General features: G+C 37.7%; 3 protein-coding genes across 3 annotated transcripts; 1 reads left to right on the top strand and 2 right to left on the bottom strand.

The window, feature by feature from the left end:
* Nucleotides 1–3,629: 3,629 nt before the first annotated feature.
* On the bottom strand, nt 3,630–6,374 carry LOC118480193. Its single transcript, XM_035974914.1, has 4 exons — nt 5,183–6,374; nt 4,869–5,017; nt 4,284–4,772; nt 3,630–4,061 (listed from the first exon to the last, which is right to left on the bottom strand). The coding sequence occupies exons 1-4, from the start codon at nt 6,372–6,374 to the stop codon at nt 3,630–3,632; spliced, it is 2,262 nt and encodes a 753-aa protein (XP_035830807.1).
* A 10-nt stretch (nt 6,375–6,384) lies between these two features.
* Nucleotides 6,385–7,305, bottom strand: LOC118480192. The gene is made up of 2 exons (XM_035974913.1): nt 6,923–7,305; nt 6,385–6,842 (listed from the first exon to the last, which is right to left on the bottom strand). The coding sequence occupies exons 1-2, from the start codon at nt 7,125–7,127 to the stop codon at nt 6,385–6,387; spliced, it is 663 nt and encodes a 220-aa protein (XP_035830806.1). The 5' UTR covers nt 7,128–7,305.
* Nucleotides 7,306–14,103: 6,798 nt separating this feature from the next.
* On the top strand, nt 14,104–17,769 carry LOC110921172. The gene is made up of 5 exons (XM_022165452.2): nt 14,104–14,535; nt 16,399–16,513; nt 16,613–16,694; nt 16,820–16,871; nt 17,504–17,769. The coding sequence occupies exons 1-5, from the start codon at nt 14,194–14,196 to the stop codon at nt 17,564–17,566; spliced, it is 654 nt and encodes a 217-aa protein (XP_022021144.1). The 5' UTR covers nt 14,104–14,193; the 3' UTR covers nt 17,567–17,769.
* The last annotated feature ends 6,349 nt before the right edge of the window (nt 17,770–24,118 follow it).

Here is a 24,118-nt window from a genome sequence, read left to right as displayed (position 1 = left end):
GGCCGTGAAGACTCACAAATTGCGTTCCGTGCGTATGCTAGCAAAACCAAATGTCCGAAATAATTCCCGACCTACACGTGTCCTAATTCAATAAGACACTAGGTCTAAATATGTGTCTACTCGACAAGTCGTTCACCAAACTTGTTTAGACAAAATGAGATGTTAACCTTTTATTTAAAATGTTTAATTCTTACGACGCGTTGGTGGGTGGTTATCCGAGAATTCCCAAGTATGTATATTTATTACAACAAATATATATATTTCACGCATTGTCACATAATGTCGAGACCTAGTCTCAAACTACAAATTCAAATCAATAAATATATATATTTTACGACTAAATATCATATTTATTCACATGGTTTTATGACCACAAAATCCGTAAGTCGTACACGACCAAAAATGTGTGGTGAAATAGCTCATAAACTTCTAAACACATATGTAACATAAATGTTCTGGAGTTTTTAAACCATAAAATATGATTATTAGATATCAAAAAAAAAATGTATAATGAACCATAGGGTTTTTGTCACTAAAAACATTTTGTAAAAAGGATATGGCAGTTATATAGTTCTTGACTGTTCAAATACTAATATACTTTTATAAGAAATAACCAAATAATCCATGTAAATTGAGAAGTCCATACATGTAACTTTCTAGAAAATCTCAAAACAAAACTTATTTATAAGAAGACTCAAGAAAGTCCATGCACTTTTAAATGAGCTTTTACAACTTACGTTAGAAATTAGGTCATACAATATGTAGATCTTTGTGAAACCCCATGTACTTGGATGTTTATATAAACGTAAAATAAATATCTAAACATGAATGTGTAGCACTAAAACACATGATTTATGCTAGTAAACTTGTTCAAAGAACTTTCTTGTATCATTCTTCAACTTTTACATATCATGTTTACCACTAATGTATACATAACTTATATTTTAGGCTTTTAACTAAAATAAGCATCACCAAGCAAAGTTATTCAAACCCATGCTTCATCTATTGTTTTTAAACCTTTTTTTTTGTGTAAACATACTTGTAGCAAGAACATCTTCATGAAAAAAAAACAACTCATAAGCTAACACCTTTCAAAAAGCAAGAAATATTGTCATACTAAATCAAACAACAAAAACATCTACACACTCATATATACATACGGTTACATATGCACACATATACACTTTTTTTTTTTAAAAAAGAACTTTAATTTAACACAAGGGTTTCTTTATGTTTTTTTTTTAGAAAAAAAAAAAAAAAAAAAACAAGTTAACATCTCATTTGGTGATCTATACTTGTATGAATAAACATCTAACAAGTATATAAATAAGACAAAAAGAATACAGGATTCTTACCACTAGTCTAAAACTAGAGAAGGTTTCTCTTTAAGGTGGATGGTGGAGGTTTATGTGTTGAGATATAGCTCCAAGATTGCTCCAAATACTTCTAATATCTCAACACCTAAGGATTCCTAGTGAAAATTTAGTGTTTAAAGGTTTTTAAAAAAAGAAATGAATATGTTGGTGGTTATGTCGTAGGTAGTGGATGGAAGGAAAGAAAGTTGAGTTTTTGCTAAGTGTAGATGTAAGTATGTGTGTTCTAGTGTTCTTTTAATCTTTCAAAGTTTCATGAGCTACAAATGGTCAAAATAACCCATACTTTTTTTTTTACTTCAACAACATCATGAGTTGGTAGAGATGTGGGCCTCCATCCATGATACGTAAGTTTTAGGGGATGGGGGAAAGATTGGGTTAGTTGATTTTTGTTGACTTATTGGACACTAGAATGATGATTGTAGTAGATCTTTTGGTACTTAGGATAATTAGGAGGTTTATGTCTTTAATTAATCATTAATCCACTAGTTACAACTAACTAGTTCTCTAAGTATAGCTTTGTGGGTGATTTGGTGCGAAACGGTTATTATTATGGCTATTTATCCGTATAACAAACACTCACATAAATAAAAAAAAACGGGATTTATTATATGAATTTCCATATTATATTTCTATTCCTATAGCACATCAATACTAATCAACGCCACAATTTATCACATTTTAGTGTTCGTTTAGCAAAGATCGCAAGTTTCGACGTTAAAACGACCTCAAAATAATATTTGTGCAATCCAGGGAATAGTTACCATATTTACTTATTCAAAATAAGTTTTATCAACTATTCACATCGAACACATAATAATGCAAACGATTTAAAGTTTCAGACCGTATTGGAACAGTTTTAACATTCTTTTTTTTTTGTTTATAGTGTACCGGATAATCCACCGATGCTCGTTTTTTTTATATATATACTTTTATCGTTACACGATAAGATGATACCAAACGACATCAAATGCGAACCTATGCATTTACCCGGACATTGCTAGACTTTATGGACTCAACTAATAATATAATTAAGTCTAAATGCACGTAATTTAATAAATAAATAGTGATTAGATCGTACGGATTAACCTGAAATTTTGCCGGTTGTCACATTCTCCCCCCGTTAAAAGAATTTCGTCCCGAAATTCATGCCGAGTCATCCTGAACAGGAGTCTTCTCAAACAAATGGGGGTACTTCATCTTCATTTGATCCTCACGTTCCCAAGTAAACTCAGGTCCACGCTTGGAGTTCCAACGAACTTTAACTAGTTTAATACGACTCCTTCTTAGCTTTTGGACTTTCCAGTCCGTAACCTCGACCGGTTCTTCAATGAAGTGAAGTTTGTCGTCGATACAGATTTCATCTGCAGGAATGATAAGTGTCTCGTCGGCTAGACACTTTTTCAAGTTTGACACATGAAATGTGTCATGAACGCCACTAAGCTCATCGGGCAACTTTAGTTTGTACGCGACGGTACCAACCTTGTCTAAGACCTCGAACGGCCCGATATACCTCGGATTAAGCTTACCACGCTTACCGAACCTTGCAACACCCTTCCAAGGCGAGACTTTCAACAATACTTTGTCTCCGACCTCGAAGGTTAAGGGTTTACGCCCAACGTCCGCGTAACTTTTCTGACGATCACGAGCCGCCTTGATACGGTCTCTGATCTGAAAAATCTTGTCCGTGGTTTCTTGAACCAATTCTGGACCAATCAACTGTTTCTCACCGACCTCCGCCCAACACAACGGGGACCGACACTTCCTTCCATACAAAGCCTCAAATGGAGCAGCTTTGATGCTCGTGTGATAACTATTATTATACGAGAACTCTACTAATGGTAAATGAGTATCCCAATTTCCACCGAAATCCATCACACATGCACGGAGCATGTCCTCCAGTGTTTGGATGGTCCTTTCACTTTGGCCATCCGTTTGAGGATGATAGGCCGTACTTAGATCTACGCGAGATCCGAATTCCTTTTGGAAGGAACGCCAAAACCTTGAAATAAAACGGCCATCTCTGTCAGAGATTATAGAAACAGGCACCCCATGACGTGCCACTACTTCCTTGATATACAATTCCGCTAACGTTTTCATACTGTCCTTCTCGCGGATAGGTAGAAAGTGTGCGGACTTTGTCAAACGATCCACGATTACCCAAATCATGTCATTACCCTTAGATGTTCTAGGTAACTTTGAAATGAAATCCATAGAAATTTGTTCCCATTTCCATATCGGGATTTCAGGTTGTTGTCACAAGCCAGATGGCTTCTGATATTCGGCCTTAACTTTAGAACAAGTCAAACACTTTCCCACGTAGGTCGCAATATCGCCTTTAAGATTGGGCCACCAATAAAATTCCTTCAAATCATGATACATCTTATCAGCACCTGGATGAATCGAATACTTCGACTTATGAGCTTCATCTAAAACTAGATTACGTAACCCGCCAAACAATGGAACCCAAACACGACCCATGAAATACAGCGTTTCATCTTCCTTAGGTTCCAATTGTTGTTCCATACCACGCAAAGATTCTTCCTTAATAAACTCCGGTTTAAGAGCTTCACGTTGTGCGTCACGAATTTGAGTGGTGAGGCTCGTTTGGATTGTTAATCCTAACGCACGAACACGTAAAGTCTTAACCCTTTCTTTCCGACTCAAGGCGTCCGCAACAACGTTGGCCTTGCCCGAGTGATACTTTATCTCACAATCATAGTCGTTCAACAACTCCACCCAACGACGTTGGCGCATATTTAATTCCTTTTGATCAAATATATGTTGAAGACTTTTATGATCCGTGAAAATGGTACACCGTGTACCGTATAGATAATGTCGCCAAATCTTCAAAGCGAACACCACCGCACCCAATTCCAAATCATGGGTGGTGTAGTTCTTCTCATGGACCTTTAACTGACGCGATGCATACGCGATGACTTTGTCTCGTTGCATCAACACACAACCTAGACCTTGATGCGAGGCATCACAATAAACCACAAAATCATCCGTACCATCGGGTAGAGACAAAATTGGAGCACCGCAAAGTTTCTCTTTAAGTAATTGGAACGCTGATTCTTGTTTATCTCCCCAGTCAAACTTTTTATCCTTTTGGGTCAAGGCGGTTAAAGGCTGTGCTATCTTTGAAAAATTCTCAATGAATCGTCGATAGTACCCCGCCAATCCTAGAAACTGGCGTATTTCAGTTGGAGACTTTGGTGCTTCCCAGTTCTTTATAGCCTCTATCTTGGACGGATCGACATGAATCCCTTTCTCGTTTACTACATGACCGAGAAACTGTACCTCGCGAATCCAAAATTCGCATTTCGAAAACTTTGCGTATAGTTTCTCGTTCTTCAGCAATTCGAGAATAAGCCTTAAATGTTGCTCATGCTCTTCCTTTGACCGCGAATATATTAATATATCATCAATAAAAACAATCACAAATTTGTCCAAGTAAGGTTTGCACACGCGATTCATTAAATCCATAAATACGGCCGGTGCGTTAGTCAAGCCGAAAGGCATGACAAGAAACTCATAATGACCGTAACGGGTTCTAAACGCCGTCTTGGGAATACTCTCCTCCTGAACTCGCAACTGATGATAGCCCGAACGCAAATCAATCTTCGAATAGAAACTAGAACCTTGAAGTTGATCAAACAAGTCATCGATCCTTGGTAAAGGGTACCTATTCTTGATAGTGAGCTTGTTCAACTCCCGGTAATCTATACACATACGGAAGGTTCCGTCTTTCTTTTTCACGAACAAGACCGGAGCTCCCCAAGGCGAGAAACTCGGTCGGATGAAACCTTTGTCTAGCAATTCTTGAAGTTGGTTAGATAATTCCTGCAACTCTGACGGAGCTAAACGGTAAGGCGATTTAGCTATAGGGGCAGCTCCTGGGACCAAGTCGATGCGAAACTCGACTTGCCTTTGTGGGGGCAATCCTGGCAAGTCTTCAGGAAAGACTTCAGGGAATTCCCTCACAACAGGAATATCCTCAAGTCTAGGCTCCTCTGTCTTCTTATCAACTACGTGCGCCAAGAATGCGAAGCAACCTTTCCGTAGACATTTTTGGGCCTTCATGCAAGTAATAATTCGCAATGGGGTTCCACATCTTTCTCCATGGACAGAAAGCGTCTCACCATCGGATAGAGGAATACGAATTATCTTTTCATGACAAATCACTTCGGCATGGTTTTTCGACAACCAATCCATGCCGACTACGACATCGAAGCTACCCAGTTGGACCGGTAGAAGATCTATACTAAATTCTTGATTGCACAAGACCAACGTGCAACCCTTAACAACCTCACATGACTTAACCAACTTTCCATTGGCCAATTCAATAGAGTAGGGTATATCTAGCTTGCTTGACTCTAAATTCAACATACGTTTAAAGTCGGTAGATACGAAGCTAAGGTCGGCACCAGTATCAAAAAGAATTGAAGCATATTGATTATTGAGAAGAAACGTACCCGTAACTACATTCGGGTCCTGACGAGCATCCTTAGCTCCAATCACGAAGGCTCGACCCTTAGCTGGGTTCAACTTAGGACATTGCCGCTTGAAATGATCCTCGGCACCGCACTCGTAGCATCCTTTGTCCTTCTTTGGTAACACCACCCTACAAGTTTCCATTTTGTGTCCCACCTTTCCACACCTTTTACATTTGGCACTTTCACAAGTGCCCACATGATGGTAGTTACATTTGTTGCACTTGGGTAGAGGACCCGTATACTTTCTTGGACCAGAGCTTGTTGCGTTCGCAGTAGCAGAGAAAGCTTTCACATCTTGAGTTTTTGCAGTTTGGTTTGTAGCGTTGTTACCCTTCTTGAAGTTAGACCATTTCCGCTTACCCGAACTCTTTGATTCATCGACTGAATCCTTCTTGTCACTTCCCTTCCTAGTTAGGGTCTCCATGCGCACCGCATCTTCAGTTAAACTAACAGCTAGGCTCACTGCACTTCGAATTGTAGCAGGGTGAGACGAGGTAACCATGCTACGGATTTCAGGTGCCAAACCCCATATATATCGTTTCGATTCTCTTGAACTCCGGTGTCACAAGGTAGGGAACTACCCTGGACAAATCATGGAACCGTTGCGTATACCCCGCAACATCAGCGCCGATCATAGATAGATTCCAAAATTCTGTCTCTAGTCTTTGGATTTCAGCTCTCGAGCAGTACTCTTCTCGCATCAATTCCCGAAGTCCTTCCCATGTCATCCCATAAGCGGCCTCATCACCTAATGTTTGAACCTGAAGGTTCCACCAAGTCAACGCCTCATCTAGGAAGAGGCAAGTAACATACATCACCGTTTGTTCCGGGGTACATTTGCTGATACGGATCACCGATTCCGTCTTCTCCACCCAACGTACAAAGCCAACAGCTCCCTCGGTACCATTGAAGTTTAGAGGCTTGCAGTCGAGGAACGCCTTATAAGTGCACCCTGGAATGGTAGTACCTCCTGAATTATCAAGATATAATTATTACAAGAACAACATAATCAAGAAAATCCATAGAATGCCATGCAAAACCAACTATTACCAATCACAATGTTCCCACCCGTTCCTGATCCTCCAGGTCCAGAACCTCCGGAGCCTCCAGTACCGCCGCTGGAATCGACACGGTTTGCTTCATACTGTGCAATGGCGGTAGCAATGCGCTGTTCCAACAAAGCTTCCAATTCTGCCTCCGTGGTGGGAAGTTGGTAATTCGGTTGTTTACGAGTATTTCTTCGTTTCGGCGCCATGGTATTCTGATGTAAAATATCAAAAGAATTTTAGACATATATTTCAACAAATATTGCCAACCATGTACGAATATAAGAATACAACCAATCGTAATAACCATATGATGACATTGACAAGTATCACCGACAATCATGAGTGCACGAGTAATAACAATTATATGATTAATCACCATCATAATAATTGCAGTGTCATAAAAGTACCACACCATAACAACCACAACATCATAATAATCATGAAAAGATCAAAATACAACACATCAAAAGAAAATACCATAATTTACATATCATTCAAACTTGTTACATTGTTTCGTGAAAGATCCAAAAGAGCTCAAGGCTACATCACCTTGGCTTACAAGTTTAGACAATATACAAAAAGGTAAAATTTCTTCCACGAGCAATCTTCGTAACCAAAAGTAAGATCATCACATCACTACTACTGAGGTGGGGGCTGGGGTGGTCGTGTCTCGAGTGCCGCCCTGACTCTAGCTAAGTCCTCCTCGATAACTCTCATCCCATGAGCGAGTGTAGTCACCCTAGCCTGAACCTCTGAAATCTTAGAATCCGTCATACCAAAAGTCACATCGTGGCGTGCTGAAGCTGAAGTGAGGATAATCATCTGTTCGGCATCGTTGATTCTTCGCTGTCGTATAACATCCAACTCCCTATCAATCCTATGCATAAACACATGTAGGAGCATCTCAATAGAATCTATCCTCTTCTCGAGGGTGGGCGGAAACATGGGAGAACGGTAGCAAGGATCGGAAGGAGACATGGTGGTTGGGGGTCGAGAAGGTCCGCCCGTCTCGAGCTTTGGGGGCACAAGAAAGCCAGCAGCTCGGAATCTCTCAATGAAAGGGCTGGCTGTAGCGGGACATGAAGGTCCTCCAATCTCAAAAACAGAAGGAATCTCCCTCCTGGGCTCGCTAACTCTCTCATCATCGACTTGAGCAAGAATAGCGCGAGACGGTCCACCCATCTCGAGAGTAGTGGGAGCTATAAGCTCTGCAGCAGTGCCACAGTCCGTAGCGTGAGCACTAGGACCTACGGCTCTAAGAGCAGAAGAAGATACACTATCAGTAGTGTCGGAAGATGAAATGTCCATGACGGACACAACTGGGGAAGAGACCTCTAGAATCGCAATATCAAACGCCTCGCCCACTCCTATGTCATCGTCGACATGATCAACATGAAACACTGGAACCTTGTCCCCACCAGCAGGGACATCAACACGAGGGACCTCAATCGCAAGGGGAGGGATGTCAATAATAAGGTGTCCATCGGGGTGACCTACGACAACTACACCAGGGACTAGAACATCCCCCAGATCGAGAATATCATCCATCAGCACAGGGCCACCTAAGGCTATTATCTCCCCCTCACCACTAACGCCACTCAGCACATCGACAGACACGTAGTCCGGATCCTCCTCCGGCTCAGTATCCGTCTCCGGCAATACTTCCATAGCGGGCTCATCATCCGACTCCAACTCGATCACCTCCTCATCGGACACGAGGTCAATGATCCCCTCGTCTGAATCTGAAATGTCGATAGGATCTGAAGCTGACGACATCGTGACCTGGCAAGATACTTCGTACAAACACATGTATATATAAATTATATATATGTATATAAATCACAAAACCCTCCACATGAACCAAATAACTTGCCTATACAATATAGACCAAACCATGCATACCCAAAACTCCTTTCTACACTAAGTAGACTAAACCATGAATCCCGCCTACGACTCGTAGACCCAACCATGAACGTGATGCAATGCAATGAAACTTTTCAGGCAAGTGAAAACGTTTAATGCATGGAACCTAGATATGAGATTATAGTCTAGACTCGAGACCGAATCCTAGTTCGCTATAATCGAGGCTCTGATACCAATCTGTCACACCCCGCCGAAGGCGGAAACGCAAGGTGCGACCATGAAAGGCTTTCAAGCATACGATAAGCAAACAACTAATATGATTAAGCATCAACGATACCGAAGTTTAAAGTTTACAAACCATAACAATATATTTAGTTTACACAACCCAAATATAATACTTCTAGTTTCAAAACACATACGACCAAAAGTTATATTGTTTATAAAGTTCCTAGGATTTGTCAAGTATATTCCCGATACGATGAGATATACAAGGCAAAACCCCCAAAAGGTATCGTCCATGATGCATGCAACTTCGTAAAGCCACGAACCAAATTTCACTTACCTGAAAATCATGCTTAAAAATGTCAACATAATGCTGGTGAGTTCACAGGTTTAAATGACACAAATGAAACTTAAACTCATTTGATAAAAATTTAGTATGCGTAGTTAATGAAATCACGAAAGTCGAATCATGGTCTTGCAAAAACCGTGATACATGTGCCGACATAAGCCCGTAACCAAATCATAACGATGATGCCTCGCCACATCGTGCACCATGACGATGTCTAAGAATATTTGGACACAATTGCACTCCCACAGGGTCACGACCGACCAGGAGCGGGGCTCGTTAAACCCAATAGATCTATTCGACTGTTCCGCGGTCATTACCACGACTAATGGTTACTAAAGAAACAATAACACGAGGACTTCCGAGCTCTAAAACCAACCAACTTATTCGCACAAAATAGACAAAAAAATGGATTTCATTCCCACTACCATACCCCGTAACCAAGCATGATTTTCCCCCGATTTAAATAAACATTTAAATAAGTAAAAGGGGCCGTGAAGACTCACAAATTGCGTTCCGTGCGTATGCTAGCAAAACCAAATGTCCGAAATAATTCCCGACCTACACGTGTCCTAATTCAATAAGACACTAGGTCTAAATACGTGTCTACTCGACAAGTCGTTCACCAAACTTGTTTAGACAAAATGAGATGTTAACCTTTTATTTAAAATGTTTAATTCTTACGACGCGTTGGTGGGTGGTTATCCGAGAATTCCCAAGTATGTATATTTATTACAACAAATATATATATTTCACGCATTGTCACATAATGTCGAGACCTAGTCTCAAACTACAAATTCAAATCAATAAATATATATATTTTACGACTAAATATCATATTTATTCACATGGTTTTATGACCACAAAATCCGTAAGTCGTACACGACCAAAAATGTGTGGTGAAATAGCTCATAAACTTCTAAACACATATGTAACATAAATGTTCTGGAGTTTTTAAACCATAAAATATGATTATTAGATATCAAAAAAAAATGTATAATGAACCATAGGGTTTTTGTCACTAAAAACATTTTGTAAAAAGGATATGGCAGTTATATAGTTCTTGACTGTTCAAATACTAATATACTTTTATAAGAAATAACCAAATAATCCATGTAAATTGAGAAGTCCATACATGTAACTTTCTAGAAAATCTCAAAACAAAACTTATTTATAAGAAGACTCAAGAAAGTCCATGCCCTTTTAAATGAGCTTTTACAACTTACGTTAGAAATTAGGTCATACAATATGTAGATCTTTGTGAAACCCCATGTACTTGGATGTTTATATAAACGTAAAATAAATATCTAAACATGAATGTGTAGCACTAAAACACATGATTTATGCTAGTAAACTTGTTCAAAGAACTTTCTTGTATCATTCTTCAACTTTTACATATCATGTTTACCACTAATGTATACATAACTTATATTTTAGGCTTTTAACTAAAATAAGCATCACCAAGCAAAGTTATTCAAACCCATGCTTCATCTATTTTTTTTAAACCTTTTTTTTTTTGTGTAAACATACTTGTAGCAAGAACATCTTCATGAAAAAAAAAAAACAACTCATAAGCTAACACCTTTCAAAAAGCAAGAAATATTGTCATACTAAATCAAACAACAAAAACATCTACACACTCATATATACATACGGTTACATATGCACACATATACACTTTTTTTTTTTTAAAAAAAGAACTTTAATTTAACACAAGGGTTTCTTTATGTTTTTTTTTTTTTAGAAAAAAAAAAAACAAGTTAACATCTCATTTGGTGATCTATACTTGTATGAATAAACATCTAACAAGTATATAAATAAGACAAAAAGAATACAGGATTCTTACCACTAGTCTAAAACTAGAGAAGGTTTCTCTTTAAGGTGGATGGTGGAGGTTTATGTGTTGAGATATAGCTCCAAGATTGCTCCAAATACTTCTAATATCTCAACACCTAAGGATTCCTAGTGAAAATTTAGTGTTTAAAGGTTTTTAAAAAAAGAAATGAATATGTTGGTGGTTATGTCGTAGGTAGTGGATGGAAGGAAAGAAAGTTGAGTTTTTGCTAAGTGTAGATGTAAGTATGTGTGTTCTAGTGTTCTTTTAATCTTTCAAAGTTTCATGAGCTACAAATGGTCAAAATAACCCATACTTTTTTTTTTACTTCAACAACATCATGAGTTGGTAGAGATGTGGGCCTCCATCCATGATACGTAAGTTTTAGGGGATGGGGGAAAGATTGGGTTAGTTGATTTTTGTTGACTTATTGGACACTAGAATGATGATTGTAGTAGATCTTTTGGTACTTAGGATAATTAGGAGGTTTATGTCTTTAATTAATCATTAATCCACTAGTTACAACTAACTAGTTCTCTAAGTATAGCTTTGTGGGTGATTTGGTGCGAAACGGTTATTATTATGGCTATTTATCCGTATAACAAACACTCACATAAATAAAAAAAACGGGATTTATTATATGAATTTCCATATTATATTTCTATTCCTATAGCACATCAATACTAATCAACGCCACAATTTATCACATTTTAGTGTTCGTTTAGCAAAGATCGCAAGTTTTGACGTTAAAACGACCTCAAAATAATATTTGTGCAATCCAGGGAATAGTTACCATATTTACTTATTCAAAATAAGTTTTATCAACTATTCACATCGAACACATAATAATGCAAACGATTTAAAGTTTCAGACCGTATTGGAACAGTTTTAACATTCTTTTTTTTTTTGTTTATAGTGTACCGGATAATCCACCGATGCTCGTTTTTTTTATATATATACTTTTATCGTTACACGATAAGATGATACCAAACGACATCAAATGCGAACCTATGCATTTACCCGGACATTGCTAGACTTTATGGACTCAACTAATAATATAATTAAGTCTAAATGCACGTAATTTAATAAATAAATAGTGATTAGATCGTACGGATTAACCTGAAATTTTGCCGGTTGTCACACGATGTTTCCGCCATCGGTTGGGGTGTGACATTTTCAGTCCATTGCGTTTTAGAAAACAGACATTTTAAGTGTTTTCTGGCCATTGCGTTTTAGGAATACGACATTTGTTTGTGTTTTTGGTGCATTGCGTTTTAGGTAAAACACATTTTTATGTGTTTTCAGTCCATTGCGTTTTAGAAAGTATACTTTCTTTTGTGTTTTTAGGCTATTGCGTTTTAGAAATAAGACATTTCTTTGTGTTTTCTGGCCATTGCGTTTTACAAATAAGACATTTCTTTGTATTTTTGGTGCATTGCATTTTAGAAAAATGTCATTTTTAGGTTTTTTTTTCCATTGCGTTTTACGCAATTGGGTTTTCAAATTTTTTTTTTCGAAAATATAGCAATAGTATACTCGTTTTAAAGATAAAAAAACGCTCGTTTTTTTGGTTCAATTTTTTATAAAAAAAAATAATGTCGTATGAAAGAGTTATTAACGTTTAAAAAACGGGGGGGGGGGGGGGGGTTGGAGAAACTATTGTCTTGGATTGACTAGAATGTCCCTAAACAAACTTACGCGCCTCTTTTCTTCCTTTCAATTTCCCTCATTTAATCTTAGGCCTTGATTAAATAAATGGATGGTCAAGATTACTTCCTAGCCTTCTTAACCAAATAAACTTCCTATTATATCCTAACCCTTAATAATGTATGTTTTCATAATATATATCTACATCATTTTCTTGAAAATTTACATGTAACTTTTATTTCTATGTAACAAGTCTAAATTCACATAAAATCATACACCCAACAATTTCGTCTAACACATGAATCACAACCATCTAGTATAACACATAAATCACAACAATCTCATCTAACATACGAATCATAACTGTCTCACTTGATACATAAATCACAGCTAACACGTATAATTTACGTTGACCACATTGTTGAAGGTTAAACATCATTGTCTCTTATATTAGATGAGAATGCTTTGAAGTTGTTGTGATCATAATTAGGGATGAGCAAATCCCGATCCCGAATTTTATCAAAACTGGGTATCGATACCGATACCGAAATATGTTGGTACGGTACGGTATCGGTAAGGTATTGGTATGGTATCTGTACGATAGCGGTATTTGAAGGAAAATTGGGTACCGAAAAAATTCGGTATGGTATTTTCGGGATCGGAATCGTGACAGTATCAGGACGCGATCAGGATTTCATACCAAATGCTCATCCCTAATCATAATAATTTGAAAACCGGTTTTAACAAAGTAAGACTATGGGGTATGGGGCGGGGGTTGAGGCGTGGGTTGGAGAGAAACGCCCAAGTCACCACCCCGGGTGGGCTTGGGTTTGGGCGTGGCCCCTTGGGCGGGAGTTTAAGGTCGGGCGTGGGGCATGCTAGCGATCCTATGTGGCCGGCTCTTATTGGCTTGTTGGCTAGGGCATAGCGGGCCATGTTTAGATTTTTTTTTTATTTTAATACACCTAGCCAAGCCACGCCGGGCTAGCCACGCCCCGCCATACCCCACGAACACGTCACTCACCAGTAGAGGGCTCGAACTCCACGTATCAACCCATGCCCCAAACCCTCCTCCACGCTGTGTTCCAGAGATCCACTTAACAGGGGGAGGGGAGGGGAGGGGAGGGAAAATGGGGTTTTTTTTGTCTGATAATAGTCTTTCCAATTTGGAAAGACATGGAGGGGAGGGGAGGGATGGGGAGGGATTTTTAACTCGGGAAGAACAGGCAAGGAGAAAGTCAAAGCAACAACTTTAGGTGTGTTTTTGGATAACATACATTGGGAGGGTTTGCTACCACAATAATCTCAAAGGAACAAAAATGTTAACCAGTGTGTGACCAAATCAATATCAATTCCAGAAATGGCGGCAACGACCATATCCTCCTTCCTTACAACAACAACAACTACTACTACCACCACTACTAGGAAAGGTCTATTATTCCCGTTGTCGTCATCTTTGGTAACCGGAAGCAGGAGGATCGATCGATTTTCACTCAAGAGCACCCCAACAGACAACACTAGTCAGCTAGTCTCTTCTTCTTCTCCTTCTCCATCGAGTTCGTTAGATTCTTCTGCTTCGGATGTTGTTAGAAAGTTCTACGACGGAATTAACTCCCGCAACCTCTCAACTGTGGTGGATCTCATTGCCCACGACTGCGTGTACGAAGACCTCGTTTTTTCCCAACCCTTCGTTGGTCGCAAGGTATCCACCTATCCAATGAATGATTTACTATTTCCCTAGTTTTTAGTTGTAGAGGTAATAAAATAAAATTATATAAAATTAAATTATTAAAGTACTAACAAAATGCATGTATTTGCCAATGAGTTTGTGATGGAGTGGTAAGGGAGAGACTTGGGTTTTAAGGAGACCCAAGTTCAATTCCTGCTTCTCCCCGTTAGTTTTCAGCGGCATCTGGTGATGATTGGAGACTAGGCGAGTAGGCGGCGATCGTTAGTTCGATCCTTGAACTGAATGGGTTTTACCTCACCGCACTGTCGTGCATTTGGTTGGGCGAGTGTTCACGGGCTTCTGCCCTCATTGAGAGTTTTCCCCGAGTTTGGAGACGAGTGTATCCCGATGTGGTGAGTTTCGCCAGTAGCCCATTTGGAGGATTCGTTGGCAGTTCAAAAAAAAAAAAAACACAAAAAAAACTAACAAAATGTATTCGGGAGTCCCAGCGGATAATTTATAAAAAAAAACTTAAGTTATGCGGCCGACACATGCCTGACGGGTATTGAGCCAGTATGAGACATAGTTTTATCGGATATGACACTGAGATTACCAATATCCATCCCATCATTGCGCTCTCTCGCTGTTAAATGGATTTTGTTACAAGTATTTATCTACATAGATTGGCTGATGACTAAAAGGCTGGCTCTATTTGGGGCAAAACAAAATTCACAACAGTTGGGCAATTTAGATTCAGGACAAGGGAACAAGTTACACAAACAGAAAAATTTAGGTTTGACCACTCAAGTTTTGTAATGGTGAGAGGTGTCTTATCTCAGCGGCTTGTAAAACCATACCAATGGTGATGATTTGCAGGGCCAGATTTGAGCATATGCAAGAGATGCGACCGCATTTCCCTTTCATTATATATATAAAAACATTCAGTTATTATATTCAAGAGTTAAATACAAAAGTAGGGTTAGTAGAGCTGGTATGACCGGTCTTCACAACATAGGTGAGGTCATGGATTCTAAAGTGTGTAGCTCTATTTTTTTTTTTTTTTTTTTTTTTTTTTTTTTGAGTAAACTGCAATTTTACCCTATAGGGTTAGATGCGATTGGCAACCTTACCTCCTACCACAAAATTTTTGTTGTCTTACCCCTCAACTATTGAAAAACGCTGTAATATTACCCCCTGAGGGGTAAAACTATAACCTTACCAAAAGGGTATTTTTGTAATCTTACCCATATTTATATAGTAAACTTAAATATTACCCCCTGTGCTTTACCCATATTTATATAATTAAAGATATATCTATTTAAGGGCACGTTTTTACTTGTCGCACAGGGTATTCGAAATCTAAGGGATGACCCTGACGATATGTTTTCCCATGCAAATTTTACTAGAATGTAGGCATGCCAATGAGCACACCTGGATAAATAAGGGTGAGCGGGGCACTCCCCTCTTAGGGGAGTCCCCTCTCTTACACACACCCAATCAGGTTATGTCACGTCAACTCCCATCTTAAACTCCCCTCACACCCTCAATTTGATGGCATCACTCCACTCACACAATTATTTTTTTATAAAAAAAGAAGAAAAAAATATGATTGGTGGGAAAAGAGTGGACCCACATTAACAACCAATCACCCCCTCTCTCTCTCTCCTCTCTCACGCGGTGAACCCTCCCCGATCTTGGTCACCGAATTCACTCACCGCGGGGATGGCGGCGGTGTTCCCGCTCGGGGACTTGGGTCACCGTCCCACTCCCCGCATGGTGCCCCATTCACCCTAAGAATAAACAATGGAACAAAGCAAGCATCTACATCCTTAGGCGAACTAAAAGTCGAACTATGTCAAGTTGTGGTTTATACGCACATTGTTTGAGGTCTTGCAGGCTATACTAGAATTTTTTGAGAAGTTCATATATACTATCAGCCAAGATCTACAGTTTGCTATTGATGATATATCTGGTGAGGATACATCAGCTGTTGGAGTGACTTGGCACTTAGGTATCTTCGTCTGTATTGATTGTCTCATTATTCTTCATATGCGACCCAACACAATGTTTTTTTTTAATGCCGTACATTTGGTGATTTAAATTACTGCAGAATGGAGGGGAAAACCTTTTCCATTCAGTAAAGGATGCAGTTTTTATAGGTTAAAAGTGGAGGACGGGCGCCGCAAAATAATGTAAGGGCAAGTGTTCTGTTAAAATGTTAATGCATGCCTATTGCCAAGTTTTAAGTTTTTTTTTTTTTTTTAATTGATGGCTATAAACCTACAAATTATATAAAAATTTTTCTTTCTGAAATCAGTTATGGTAGAGACATCGTGGAGCCTGCAGCAAAGCCCGGAGACTTTGCTTTGGTTAGTAACTTTTCTTTTGTGTACAAAATTACCAATACGATGGATAACATGTCAAAACGGGTAACTTTTTAGTTTTTAATACAGATCAAGACAGTTGGGTCGACCTGCAACACTTTATTTGTCCTTTTTCAGTTTTTCAGTTAATGAATTACTAGCAAAATAATCATATATTCTTTTTTATGAAATGATATCAAGTGTTAGAATAAACTTTGGATGACCGTCCAGTTTTTTTTATTTAATTTTACCCGTTTTACTTTGCTTTGGTTTTTATATTTTTCTTTTGTAGAAAATTACCAATCGGTCGGTAACATGTGAAAACGGTAGACTTTTGATTATGGATCAAAACAATTAGGTCAATCCGCAAACGCTTTTTTTCCCTTTCTCTTTGAATTTTAGTATGTTTTACTATTAATTAATTACCATCAAAGTACAAAAAAATTATTTTATGAAAGGATATGAAGTGTTTGAATAAACATTGGGCGACCATAGACTTGTTTGATTAATTTTACCTGTTTTACTTGTTTTGGATTTGTGTCACATAAACCATCTAAGTGGTTATGTTTAGAAGTTGAGTGTAAACTAAATCAATTTAAGTTGAGAGTTAATATTATATATATAATGGGTGTATGCAGGTTGCCATTAGAAGTGTGACATGGTTGCTAGAACAATTTCCACAGTTAGCAGAGCGGTTTTAGGTTTCTGCTGTGCTCATGGCATACATGTAAACAAATTGGTAGTGGAAGCTATTAATTGTTGATAAATGATGAGTTGTAAGGTGTTCTAAAACATCATGGCCGGCCCGGGTGGGCGTCCGGTCAGGGCCCAATATTTCGAAGGGCACGTTATTTTATGAAAAAAACCCGATTTGTATATGTTAAATATTTTTTTTAATAAGGTATACCCGTACAAACACCAACATAGGCCCACTTACAAAACTATTTTTAAAACATGATTTTAATATGTTACAAACACAACTAGAACAACTTGATTTTTGTTTCTTCGTTAAGAAAATGTGGCTTTTTTGTGTGCGTGTGTGTGTTAGTTTATTGTATGGTACAGGTATAAATGAATCAAAGGTAAAAACATTAGTCAATAGACGCTTTTGCCGATGCAAGGCTTTTGCCTATGTAAGTGTTGCTATTAAAAAAAGGATAAATTAATACGAAAGAAATAAACCTTTTTTTTTATAAGTTGAATTAAAGAATACAGAATTGGGCGGGCTAAAGGCCCCTGACATACTTTAAGGAAAACGCTGAAGAAAATCCAACTTTGAGGCGAGCTTCAAAGCCTGGCCCAAAGATTGTAATGCACAAATATACGACAATCCAATACTGTCAAACATAAGTATCGTGCAATGAGCATTTGCCATTGCACAAGAATCAGATCTATCACAATCATATACAAAACCAAAAGGCTTGACATATGATTTACTTGCACTCTTCCCTTCCAAAACAACCCATGTTTATAACCCAACAATGATACCAACAATAGAAAGTTGTAAACATATATGATATTATTTATATTTATACTAGGTTAGAACCCCGTGTAATATGGGTTGAATAAATACAATTTTATATATCAAATAATAAAACAATATATCTTTAAAAATCTAGTTTATTACATGGGTTGAATAAATGTAATTTTATATATTAAATAATAAAAAAGTTATATCTTTAAGAACTCCGTGTATTGTACGGGTTGAGTATATTTAATTTTATATATTAATAATGAAAGAACATCATGTATTGTATGGATTGAGCACATGTAATTTTATATACGAATCAATAAAAAGTTATATCTTGTTATATTTTTATATACCATGTGTATTATACAGGTTGAATAAATCTAATTTTATATACCACATAATAAAAAAATTATATTTTTAAAAACTCAAACAAAAAGTTAAACTATGCATATTAGTAAAGTTTATGAAAAAAATAGCTCATATATTTTATGCTTATTAATAACGTAAATGTCAATTTTATGCTTATTAGATTTGATTAAATATTATTAATAATAAGAATTTGTATTAGATTAGATTTTAGATTTTATTAAATATTATTAATAATAAGAATATGTATAGATTAGATTAATTATTATTATTATTATTATTATTATTATTATTAATTTTAACGAATTGAATGAGAGAATGACAAGTGTCCCTAAAGTGGTTTCTTTTATTATATAGTACTAGCGGTAAGACCTGTGTGCAAACACGGGTTGTTTCTTAGAAAACCATGCATAGCCCATATTGACAGAGAGTAAAAAAATAATTAGTGCAGACTTATAAAATTGATATACACTAATGGTCAATGGGTTTATTCAACAGCAATTCCATTATGTTAATAGCAAACTACTGTTGTCTATTAACTGTTAAAAACCTCTGTTGCTTTCCAACAGACTTTCCTAAAAAATGTTATCCATTATCTCCAACAGAACTTGCCAGATGGATAGATATTAAACAGATATGCATGTTAGTCAACCTATGTTAAAAAGGTCAGTCAACAGAAATTACAAAGGTTAGTAAACAGATGTTAAGAGAATAATGTTATTAACAAAGAATTTAGTACTCTCATTATTAAAAATGAGAGCTGCAAACACGAGTCGTTTCTTAGACAAACATGCATAACACATATTAATAGAACATATAGATACGTGCATAAATATTGTACCAAAACGTGTTATCTATTATAGCTAAAAAGACAACTATAAACATAGAATATCGGTTTATATATCAATTACATACAATTTAACTGTTTACCCAAAAAGACAATATAAACTGTTTATAAACATACGTACTTCTAGGAGGTTGAATACAACTTAAAGATCAACAAACATTAACTACAAAAACACAATCACCTGCCTCAACAACTTTCAGCAAAACTAAATCAAGTAATGCAGCGGAATTAAAATGAAAATAAACTTTGCACAAAATCAAACAGGGAAAATGCTTTCAACACACATTTTAAAATAGAACCAAATGATTGAATTTATTTCAAGATTCAAATATTTCTTCAATAATCCGTTTAACCCCTACTTTCACAATGTAATCCTCTGCGTCTTTATCTGCTGCTGTTATTTTATCCATCTCGTTTTGATTCCTTCTTTGGTGAAGGATGGCAGCAGGTGGAACAGTGGATCTCCTGAATTGTTGCTTTTGTGGCTCAGCTGAAACCACCGCTTCAGGATAATCAGGCTTTTGTGGAATATTAGGATTTTTCTTCCTTAGTTCTTCCAGCCTTTTGTAAGATGCAAACACTTTATCCTCTTTCCATCTTGACACTTGATTCTTTGACCCAAAAGCAGCGGTAATCAGCTCTTCTTTCATCCTCTGAAGCTGCAGAGTCCTTTCTGGTACATTTTTCTTAAACTTTGCCCAGATAGGAGGAGTCTGCTTCACCTTGTTTTTGATCATATCTTGAATTCTAGCTGCTTCACTTTCAAGCTCACTAATGGTCCATTCTTTGTACATGTACCTTTCTCCTTTATACGTTTTGTAAGCGATGATGTTATCAAGATAATATTTTCTCAAGGTTTCATCTGCTCTTTCTGATAGTTGCTGACAAAGTTTTTTTGCAAACTGCTCCAGTGTTCTGACTTGAGTTAGCAGGTATTGATAGTATCTTTGTATTTCCTTATCAGATTTACCATGTGAATTCCTTTTAGAGATATCCTTTGCTTGTTGAGCTTTTAACCTCATATATTCTTCAATGTTGTTTGGCCTAGGATATCCTTCAAGAGATGGAAAACTCCTTTTAGCAGGGTCATCTTTAGTGTAGAAGGATTTAATCTCCTCTCTAACCGCTATAAGCTCTAAAGGGTACTGACCACTTGCAGGAGTGATGGCAGTGTCTGGTTTTTCAACTTGAGCTGAAGAAAGAGGAACAGGGTTTGGAATAGGTACAACTGAAGTCTTCTGCTTTTTAGCAGGAGATGATGATGGTGGTGAAGTTATTTTTGGTGGTGAGGTGATTTTTGGTGGTGATGATGTTTTTGGTGAGGCAGTGGTTAAAGTGGGAGCAGTAGTTGTTGGAACAACTTGTGTTTCAACCACTGTTGTCATTACAACAGATGATGTGTCATCTGAAGTCTTCTGCTTTTTAGCAGGAGATGATGGTGGTGATGACGTTGTTTTTGGTGGTGAGGTGATTTTTGGTGGTGATGATGTTTTTGGTGACGCAGTGGTTGAACTGCAAGCAGTAGTTGTGGTGTATGTTGAAGTGGTGGCAGTTGTTTGACTAACAGCTGTTGAAACGACTGAAGTACCAACAGTTGTTGATACAACAGGAGTTTTAACATCTGTTGGTTTGGGAGATTGATGTCTAGTAGGCTGCTTTCTTTTGACATTAGGATTTTTTTCATCCTTTGGTTCTGAAATACCCTGCTCATTCATTTCCATAAAAACTCTCTTCTCCTGTTCAAACCTTGCTTTGTCCTTTGCCTCCATATCCCTTTTTACACTTGCTTTTGCATCAGCAATGGCATTTGTGGTTACATCAATCTTTTTGGAACCATCTGGTAAAGGGATGTCTGCAAGCATACTTGAATTGCCTGATGCAATGTACAATCCATCTTCATATCCCTTCTTTGTCAACTGCTTCATTTTCTCCCCCTTTTTGGCATCAACTGGTGGTGGGTTGTCCACAAAGATGATAGAGGGAGGAGTAGTGCCAGTGGTGTTTAGTAAATGGGCCTTGATTGCCTTGATATCTGACTGGGTGTCTTTATACCTTGCTTCCATGAGATTTCTGACCTTTTGAACTTGTATCTCATGTTGCTGACCAGCTAATTCTCTTTGCTGGTGTAGCAGAGGTTGAAACAAACTCCACAGCTCATTTGGAGTGGGAGCAGATGAAGGAGCAGCTGCTGAAGTTGGTGCAGTAGTGGGTAGTACCTTTTGTGCTTTCAACAACGGTTGCATGTCTTTGATTTCTGCAACAGATGTATCAAGCTTGTCAACTCTATTCGTCAATTCTCGGTACATTAAACCATCACCCAACTTAATGGGATCATCTGATTTCCCACTAACAGTGGTTGTATCAGTGGTTGCCTTAGGAAAATTTTCCCAAAAGGTATCCAATGATGCCCCTTGTTCTCGGTACTAAGGACTTCTTTCCTCAGCAACTGATAACCTTTTAAATGTACCAGTGGTTGGAACAAACATACCAGTGATTATCAGAGTTGCTGCAGAGGAAATTTCCTTCAAGGAAGTCTGATTTATGAAACAACTGGCCAGGTGTAGATCAGTGGATCCAACACCTGTAGTTGCTGCTTCGCTTGAACTACTGACAGGAAGTACTTGTACATCCTGCAGTGTAACCTCCTTTGCTGTTGTTAGTGGGTTAGCAATGATAGGGAGTTCAGACTCAGTCACTTGTGGTGGCATGCACTCAGTGATAGGTGGTTGAGAGGAACTGATTTCTGTCTGAGCTATATCTGTCTGTAGCAGCAGTGGTTTCTGGTGACATTTGTGTTGTCACTGGCAGTTGCTCTGGGATCTCATCTTCCAGAGTTGCTTTTGTTTTAGGTTTGGGGGGCTTTTTTATTTTCTTTTGTCTTGGTCTTTTGGTGCATTTAGGTGTGCGTTTCACAGCAGTTGTTTTTCTGCTGTGATCAACTTGAGCAGTGGGCGCAGCAGCAGGTGCCTGAGGAGCAGTGGTAGCTGCTAAAGTCTGCTCAGGAGCCTCTGCTTGTGTTTTGGACACTTTTGATAGCCTTGTAAATGTTACAGGTGTAAGGCCATTTATTTGAAAAGGTTCACCCTGCATGAGTACATGAGCATCATCCTTTTCAATTTTTTTTTGAAAAGAAAAGCTTAGGAACCTTGGAAATAGTAAAAATGATTTGCTAGTAACATTTTTGACCAAGTCATCAAAGATCTCCTGGGAATAGTTAAGTTTTCCCCATGCAAGATAGCATAACCCATGTATTGGATCTTTAATGGAATTTCATTGAAAGCAGTGGTCTTATTAGAAACACACATTAAGAGGGTATGAAACAAAAACCTTGTGGCAGGGGGAAAACTGCCTTTTTGCAAAGTGTCTTTTTTCATTTCCTCTACATACCCTCTTTCTAAAAAATCTGTTTGATACTCTACTTTTGGGAAAGAAGTTTTACCTAGAAGATCATTGAGTTCAAACACTTCAGAGATTGTTTGTGGTGTGATTTTAACTTTAACACCCTTTATCGAGGAATTGATGGCTATGGGTATTTCATCTTGAGATTCAAGTTTTGCATTTTCCCAAAATTCCCTCTGGGTTGCCAAGTAAATCGGAGCATCAGAAGTCAACAAAGTTTTGTACTTTGAAGACGAAAGAGCATCTATGACGGAATTGAAGGTTTCAGTGTTACTTGGTTTTGTCAATAGACCCAAGTAGTTATGGAGAGCTTTGTATGGAATTTCTATGGCCTTTTGAGTGAATTTCTCAGATGATGAAGATGGTGATTTTGCCATTTGAGGAAGAAGGACGATGAGGAATTTTGAGAGAAATGTAGGATAACTGCTTTGAGAAAGGAATTTTGAAATCAATTCGACAGTAAAAACCCTGTTTGGGGGTTTTGATCAGGGTTTTATAGGGGAAAAAGTGAATGCTGACGTGTCAGCGGTTACAAAAGATCTGACCGCTATGTACTGTCCACGAGCAAACCCCTGATGAGTAATTGAAGACAGTTGTTTTATGAAGCCAGTGATGAAATAATATCAGTGGTTGTAATGGTTACAATGAAAACAGTGGGAGACTTTAAGCCATCAGTGGATAGCCTATCAGTTCTGATGGTGCAATGTTGAGATTATTAAAATAAACTATTACAATGGATTTTTGATTTCCTGAAAACATTTTGATGCTTATAATTCATGAAAAGTTTTCATTTTAACTATTTTTAAGATGCATGTTGAGATTATTAAAATAAAGTATTACACGCTAGAGTTAACACTTGTTAGGATTTCGTAGGTAAAATTGTAACGATTAAGTAAAATTGTAATTTCATTGTAATTCAATTTTTTAACTATCAGTTGATAGCATACATTGATTGAAACACAAATGTTTGGTCACTCAGTGGTTAACATGAAAAATGAAGAAACATAGGTTGTCTTTCAACAGTGGATAACATTTAACAATCAGAAGCTTGAACCAAAACAGAGGTTGTAACTATTTTGAGGATATTTGACGTTAAACAGATATTTGACCTTAAAAATATGTTTGGACGTAAACAGATGTTTGCGCTTAAACAAATAACCCTTTGAGAGG

The sequence above is a fragment of the Helianthus annuus genome, chromosome 7 (genome assembly GCF_002127325.2).
Source record: "Helianthus annuus cultivar XRQ/B chromosome 7, HanXRQr2.0-SUNRISE, whole genome shotgun sequence".
Lineage (NCBI taxonomy): Eukaryota > Viridiplantae > Streptophyta > Magnoliopsida > Asterales > Asteraceae > Helianthus > Helianthus annuus.
This window is presented reverse-complemented; position numbering and strand designations above follow the sequence as displayed.